The sequence below is a fragment of the Motacilla alba genome, chromosome 1A, assembly GCF_015832195.1.
Source record: "Motacilla alba alba isolate MOTALB_02 chromosome 1A, Motacilla_alba_V1.0_pri, whole genome shotgun sequence".
Taxonomy (NCBI): Eukaryota; Metazoa; Chordata; class Aves; order Passeriformes; family Motacillidae; genus Motacilla; species Motacilla alba.
This window is the reverse complement of record NC_052031.1, coordinates 25,999,865-26,008,106: the sequence shown is the minus strand read 5'-3', so window position 1 is coordinate 26,008,106 and position 8,242 is coordinate 25,999,865. Positions and strand designations below refer to the sequence as shown.

The window sequence follows — 8,242 nt, the reverse complement described above, 5'->3', positions numbered from 1 at the left end:
GAAAACTTGTTTTCCAAATGTAATATTTGCTGTTACTGTGTATTTATGTGAACTGAAAATCTTTGTAATTTAAAAACTGATTACATTTAAGAATTGAACATTTAGCAATGTAGTCAGTATTTAATGTATTAAAAACTTGTCACTTGAAAGTTCTCAACATTGATTTTGGCAGGAATTAAATAGTTTGGGTCCTGTGCATCAGTAGTCACATCAGATCTTGCCCAATATGTTGTGCTGCATTTGGTTCGGAATCAGTAGTCTCACTTTTCTCATCTGGTGAAGAACACATACTTCCTGTTGACTTCAGATCATTTACTATTTGTTCAAGCGTAAATTGGTAGGACATCAGACTCGAGCTCTCCTTTCCACTACTCCTAACAATTTCATCATTACACCAGTCTAGATCTGCCAAAGCTTTCATCAGATGTAGAAATGAATGGAAAGGTTACTTCTGTAGCGTAATAATTAGTGCATTTACCATTTAGTGTAAATTGGTTCATCCATTTAGCAATGTTTATCTTGTTATAAACAGTGAACTCTTCTTCTCACACAGTTTATGTAAAGAGCATTATGCAAAGAGGAACCAGGGCTTCCGACTGTGTTTAACTGTGTCTAGTCACTACAAGAGTCTGGGCTAGTCCAGGGACAGCTCCATGGAAAGGCATAGTGGCTGAGAACCACAAGCTCAACACACTCCAGAAAACTCAGTGAGTATCCTGGAGATACCAACTGCTTCCTGTGACTCCATCTTAAGACAGTGATTCTCCTTCTACTTTGCTCCAAGGATACAATTAGGATGCAAGCATTAATATCTGTAAACATATAAAACTCCTCGAATGCAAGATGTCACAGAACGGCCAGGCCTCACAAGAGTATTAAAGCAGCATCACCAGCAGCAGCAGGATTTATCTGAGTAGGAGAAAGAGGTTTACCAGCGTTCACACATCTAGAGAAGCAAGTGCATTAGGAACTGTGTGAAACCTTTATATTCCAGCCCCAGGTACTGCTGCACACAGCAGAAAGGTAAGGCCTAGTGGTGTGCAGCACTTGAGGGTATGTCAGGAGAAGTGAAGGCCTTCTGTCCATTCACAGAGACTCTACATGCACTGGTAAATGTTTTAGGTGGTGGTGTTTTAGCTGCACTATTGTTAAAGCATATGGAAATCATAGCAGTCAAAAGCTACTCTTTCTTGTTCTGCAGGTTTTTTTATCAGAAGGCAGGTTGTGTTTGTTAAGAGGCGGACATTCTCAGGCTGTTTCTTCTTTCTGCTCTGAAAACAGCTACTAATAGTACTAGCTTAGTGCACAAAGTGAACTGATTTATGCAGTAGCTGAAATCCTTAAAGAGCTAGAACCCCGTTTTCACAAAATGCTGGGATAAAACTAGCTCTTAAAAAACTTCAAATAACTAAAGCAGTGGAACATAATATTTTATTAAAAAAAAAACCAAAAAAAAAAAAACAAACCAAAAAACAAACAAACAAACAAAAAACCCCAATGAACTAACAGAAAATAGTCTTTTATATCCTTGTGTCTCCAGCAAGAAAACTGACATAAATAACTTTTCTGGTATAAAGGCAACTATGTAAGATATGTTGAAAATTCACAATCCAAAGGAAAAATAAATACTCCAAGTTTTCCTTGTACCAGACAAACAGGATTCTTTGCAACTACAAGCTGACTGTGTCAAAATAAGGGGACCAGCTCCCTGAAGTGCTTTAAAGAAACAGTGACTGAAATGGGATAAACAAGCAGTAGGACCATGAGAAGAACAATCACTGCACAAATGTTAACTGAAGTCATACCTTATGATGAGACACTAGTTCATAAAGTTATCTAACATAAGCAACAGTAGGTATGAAAATAATAGTCAACAGAAGGAATTTCAAGAGCTTCAGTCACTTGTGTCATCTCAGTTTTCCTTTTCATAAGAATTACTCCACCAAGTTGCTGACAAATCATACATCCAAGTTTATTAAGACAGAGGAAAACCAGGGGTATCTGATTTTACACTCAAGTAATTGACAAATGCAAGTCTTTAACAATAAAGCTTTTATCAGAACCCAGGAAACAAAGCCATTATGCTGTGCAAACACCTTTCAATGAAGTACATACAGCTTTCAGCAAATAATACAGTGTCTCATATCCCTACTGCCTGAAGATAATTAACTCTGTTTCAATTTTGTTCTCCTGCAGTGAAACTGTTGCCCAATTCTGTGAAACTATTGCCAGGGATCTTTTCTAACCTATAGATAAAGGACTCTGAAAATCTGCTTGTGTTAAAATGTATTCTATTGAAGAGCAATATTTAATATTTTACTGAAAACATGGCAACATTTTTTAACTTTGGGAACTATAAAGTGACTCGAGTGGCAATTTTGTGGGGGTTTTATTGGGTATTTTTGTTTTGTTTGTTTTTTGCTTTTTTGTTTAGTTAAGCTGGAACATCAAAGATCACACTTCAATCTTGCACCCACCCAGGTGCTTGCACCCACCCAGTTGAATTATCAAGAACAAGATCATCTACTGCTGCTAGGCAGCTTTCAAAGGTGATACTTCTGTCTGAAGGTCCTCTTAGTGCTGTAAATTACATTTCCACATAGTAATTGTGCATTCTGTCCCTTTCTTCCAAAAATGGCCTGCAGCAATCAGGATCTGGAGAACAGGATCTGCCCACCCAATTCCTTACATAAGACCTGCCCATAGCCATTGCTTTGTGCTCTACTGAACAGAGGCACAGAGGAAGTGGAAGAATAGTATCAAAACACATAACTCTGAAAGACAAAAGCCAAGATTTCTAGCAAAGAGTGGCAGTGTCCACAGCACAAGATCAGAAGGAAATTCTTTGAGCTGTGGAGAGCTTATCTTCCTATGCCCCTTATTCTGCTGCTGTTACAGATTGAGCTCCTTGGCTCAAAGTGGAGCACCCTAACAAATCAGAGAGACTTGTGGCAGACATTCTTGGCTGAGCCATTTCACCTTTGGTACTTAAAGAACCAGGTACTAGACACACTGCTGTCTTTCAACCATATACCACACAATCTGACTGAACATGAATAGAATGAGACTATTTACATCTCCCATTTTGCACCAGGATTTTTTACTTTGGCTTTGGTCCTAATCTTCTGTGGAAGTCATATGCATCACTTAGAAAAGCCTAAATGTTTAGCTAGCAACACAGGTTTGTCACAAGGAATACACAAGAATGATGGACTAATTGACTAAACCCAGGATTTTAGCAAGTTCTTTCTACATTGTAAAAGAAACATGTGCACAATGGTCTTGTTATAGTTCTAATAACCTTGTAATGCAGAAATACACAGAATTCCTCATCAAAATAGTTAAGTCTTCAGCTTTGGAGAAAAAGTGCAAACATCAAATAAACTAAGCCTTAAACCTGGTGTGCCTAGAAAAAAGCTGACAAAAAACAAACAAGAGACAAAGCCCATATTCCTAATCTGATTTACACAGCCCTACATGTACTTTTCTGTGAAATACATGTTAAGTAAAAATAGTGATCTCATTCTTAGGTGTATCTACTTGGTAATAAGAACACAGGCTACAGAAGTGGCATATTCTAAAATAAAAATACTCTAAAAATATTCTAAAAGCAAAAAAAAAAAAAGCCTTTCATGTTTCCTTCGTTCTCTTAAGTCTCATCCACGTGACAGCAGAAGTGAGCTGTTAGGTGTTAACTGTCAATACAGAGAATGTGAGTGCAAGCACAGAAGTCAGAGCAGTCTGCTCTCTAGCTATCTAGTTAGGACTAATTTCAAAACTCTTGTCATCTTGACTGGAAGATTAATAGCTGCTTCCTCCTGATTAAACATTGAAACCAAAATTATGGAACTTGTTGATGGCCTCCCTCACATGCTAAATTTATAAACGTACTGTGAGCCATTCTATAGTTTTACTTCCCCATTCAAAAAGTTTTTACCCTTCTCTAAGGCAATATTTAATTACAATATAAAATTATCTTTTTGTAATGAGAACAGATCACACAAATCCCTTTTACTAGTACAGTCTTATACCGTCTTGACTCTGTTGTACTGAACAGTAAGAGGGATTTGCAGAAATATCTACTACATATTTTTTGAAAGTTTTCCAGAACCAAAGCTCAGTCTTACACCCAGCCCCAAGCTGTGTTCAGAAATTCACTTCATCTGAGCATTTTCTTGAAGTCACTGCTGCCCATTCCTTCTCCTTGCGTACAAGCCAAGGCAGGCACAGAACCCAACAACACTGACAGCGAGGCCTAGGAGGAAGGCAATGGTATCTCCTGCGTCCAGGGCTTCAGCTACTGGCAGCACCAGCAGCAGTGACACGAGGACCAGCAAAAGTTTTGAGGTGTTCTCGGCTGAAGGCATGCTGACAGGCAGCTGACCCCAAGGGGAAGTTAAATGAAGAAAGTGGTGGACAGCAGGTACTTCACTGGTATCTACAAGGAAAACAAAAGGAACATTACATGATTTTCCTTCCTCCTCCCCTGGATTTGTCTTGCCAAAGCCATCTGATTGATGCATTACTGGTATCTGTGTGGGGCTCATGAATTCTAGGTTTTATCTTCCCAATTACAAAATTAAATGACTTATTATCATGAGACAGCCACAGTGGATTTGCTATCTTGTTATGTAACTCTGTGGAAACTAATCATTTGAAGACTTACCGTGAGGCAAAGTCAGAACAGGCTCTCCCGCCTGCAGCCACCAGAGCCTGCTTACCTGCTGCCTTGCTACGCGGGCCTGTTTCACCAGGTGTTTAGGGCCTGATGGCTGCACATCACTCAGGCACACTTGCTAACACCGGGCATCCTCGGGATCCGCGGGCATGGACAGACTGCGGTATACCGGGGAGGGCGTGAATTTAACCTCCCGGGCAGTGGCCCGTGCTCACCCTCACTGCGGGACAAACGTCTGTCGTGGTTCCTACAACTTGGAAAGGCGCTCCCAAGGAGCGCGTCGGGACCAGCCCGGACCGCCCCGCCCTCTCGCAATAGTTCTTCCCGCGGGGATGGCTCGTTCAGGACAAAAACCCGCGCCCGAGACACCGGAATAAGCGGCTGCTCCGCTCGCACCCCGGCGGGGCCAGCGCCGGACCCCGCCGGCCCCGGGGCGCCCCCGCTTCCCGTCCCGCCACCGCGGGGCTGCGGGGCGGCCGCTCCCTGGGGCGGCCCCGGCAGGCCCTTGCCCGCACGGTGCCCCTCGGTCACCTCCTGCCGCCGGCTCCGGGCTGGGGCCGTCCCCGCTCCGCGCCGCCCGCGGGGCGCTCAGCAGCCGAAGGCGCCGGCCCGCGCCGCCCCGCCGAGCTCCCGCCGCCCGGCCGCGGCCATGACAGGAAGGGGCCGGGCAGCGGCCGGGGGCGGGCGGGACCCGGCCGGGCCATCTCCGCTCCGCTCCCGCTGCCGCGCCCGCCCGCTCCGCCCCGCCGCGCACACCGAGATTCCCGGGGGCGGCTCGGGGGCCGGCAGCCCGGGCGGCCCCAGGCCCCGCGGTGGCCCCGGGAGCGGTGCTCGCCAGGCCGGCCCGGGCCCGGAGGCGTGCGGCGGGGCCAGGCGCCTCCCGGAGCCCCGGCCGGGGGTGGCCGGAGTGCCCGAGGTCCGATAAATGTCAGCAGGGAGAGCAGCGGCCACGTGCCCTCACTGCGGATCCATTGAAAGTATAGAAACACACCGATTCGGGCTGGTCGTCTGATCTTTTTTCTACAAATAAACGAGAAGAAGTCACCACGAGTTTTCATCATTTCAGATTTGGGCCCTTGTGATAACGGTACTAGTATGTGCCATCATAACCAATTCCTACTCTGAGGGAAGCAGTTGAAGCAGTTTAAAACGGTGGAGAGCATCCTGTGGCCTTGTAAAAAAAAAAAAAAAAACAACCCAAAAAACCCACAAAAAAAAAAAAAACACACCAGAAAAAACAAACAAACAACAACAACAACAACAAAAAAAACCTAAGGGAAGTGTTAACAGGTAATTAAGTGAGAGCACTCCCCAAGATCTTCGCTTGTCCCAATTTTTATCTTATTTATCCTTTGGATAAGGCTGCTTATAGAAATTGCATATTAGGCTGTTTTGTTGCACTAGGTAGTTCCTAAGCAGAGCCCAGTCTTATTTTTCAGTGGCAAAGGTGTGTGCCTAAGTTTAGATAAAAGACCAGTGAGCAATTATTATAAGTTCCTAGTATGTCTCTTTGTAGTGCTCAGAGAAATAACCCAAAGAAACTGTGCTAATTTAATGTCAAAATCAGTATAGAATTTGTAATTCATTATGACAAGCCTTAACTCATGACTGAGAACCCATGTCTTCACAATGTTCCCTATGACTTCTGTAAACAAACAACTTTTATAAACACTTCTCTTTAGCAAAACAGTTTCTGATGAGCTTCTTTAAAGAAATGGAGATCCAGATACGGCATTCAACATACATACAGCTTTGCCTCTGCCTTATAAAATGTCACTGTAATTGCTTTTGAGCAGCCATTCCTCATGGCCATAGGAGCTTCACACATCTGAGGTGGGATGTTACTATTGTGCCAATGAGAACTCTTTTATTAATGCCCTTCTTTTCCCCATCAGTCAGGATCCATGAGCTATCAATTGTCATAAATTATAAACTTCCAGGGACAAAAACATCTTTTTGCTCCTTTATTCCAGGTACCATGAAATCATCATCTTTATTAGCAGCAGTGCCTAGACTCTGGCAATGCAAATAACAATGAATATCAGTATAACTCATAACCATCCTTTTTATTAATTAAATGCCTATTTCACAGTTTTTCAGATCATAAATACTTTATTCTTCATGTTCAGTTCTGAAGGCATTTTCTCTATAAGCTGATGCCAGATAAACTCACGGGAGAAAAATCTGGACATTTCTGAGAATATTATCACATGGAGAAGAGTAACACCATGATGCCTAGTCCATTCACTAATCAGTAACAGATAAATCATAACCCCTGAAGAACCTGAAGAATGCAATTTGAAGTGCAGGATGTGTCATCTCAATCACTGCTGTCACCTCAGAAGAGTGGGCCTTGGAGTCCTGGCCCTCTTAGTTCCTTGCTTAGTCTATTTACTGCATCTTGCACTGTTGACAAGTAAATGTTACACTGTTCTGCAATGTCAAAAAATGTTGAATTCATTCCTCTAAATTTCAGTGCTGTATTTGTTGTCGCCACCACTTACGAACTAAAATTTTCAGTAGCTGTCATTTAATCCCACAAAACAGATGCAGAGGGTTTGAACAATAACTTTCAAGTCTCTCTTTTGTAACTAGAATTGTCGGTACCAAAAAGCTGTGGCATTTTTGGACCTAACTGTTTTGAAGGTGAGGAGTGTAAAATCCAAGAGAAAGACTGGGCTTAGCACACTCCTCTTAGTATCTCAAGAACCGTAAACATTCACAGGCAGCTGAAATGACACAAAGTACAGTATGCATGTAGAAAATATTGATTGTAAGATATATAATTTATTAGTAACATGGAAGTGCCATTGAGAGCTAGAAAACAGTGCAATTTGGGGATACCTCTTTGCCTTATTAGCTCTTTCAATGCCATTGCATTTTGTAGCTTTGGCTTCAGAAAAGGTGCTTCCTTGGAAAGATGCCAGCAAAATCCAAACACTCAAGGAGGCTCTATTGGTTTTTGTCAGAATAGCAGAGAAATGTGTATGCAGCTTCAAGCTGTGCCATCAACTTCCTGCATCACCTCAGGCAAATCTTCCTTTTGACCTATCACTGCTTTGATTGCTTAGCTCAAGCTATTATGTAACTAATATTCAGAGGAAAGTCAGAGAATTCCCAGAGCTGACAAGCTAAAGCTTTGTAAATTTTGAGCACAAGGCTAAGGAGGTAGGTATATTGTGAAACTGGAAATTGAAAATAAAGTGTACTTTCTGGAGCGGAAAAAGTTATAATCAGCTACACCCTGAAGCGGGTATTTGTGGGGCTTTTGGGTTGTTTTTTTCTTCCTCCTTCTTGGTTCATCTACTTTTTTGAGAGCCATTTGTTTATTGCATGACCACACTGATCTGATGTCATACTTCCACCCCAGCCAGCAACCCTGCCCCACCAGCAGGCTTGGGAGAGAGAATCAGAAGGGTAAAAGCTAGAAAACTCATGGGCTAAGATAAAGACAATTTAATAGGGAAAGCAAAAGCTGCACTCACAAAGCAAAGCAAAACATGGCCAGGCTTTGGGAGCAGAGGGGCTACAGGGATGGCTTCTGTGAGAAGCTGCTAGAGGCAG

General features: G+C 42.9%; 1 protein-coding gene across 1 annotated transcript; it reads right to left on the bottom strand.

The window, feature by feature from the left end:
• Positions 1 to 1,947: 1,947 nt before the first annotated feature.
• SMIM30 (small integral membrane protein 30) lies at positions 1,948 to 5,549 on the bottom strand. Its single transcript, XM_038155171.1, has 2 exons — positions 5,210 to 5,549; positions 1,948 to 4,438 (listed from the first exon to the last, which is right to left on the bottom strand). Exon 2 carries the CDS (start codon positions 4,365 to 4,367, stop codon positions 4,182 to 4,184), a length of 186 nt encoding a protein of 61 aa, XP_038011099.1. The 5' UTR covers positions 4,368 to 4,438; positions 5,210 to 5,549; the 3' UTR covers positions 1,948 to 4,181.
• Between the last annotated feature and the right edge of the window lie 2,693 nt (positions 5,550 to 8,242).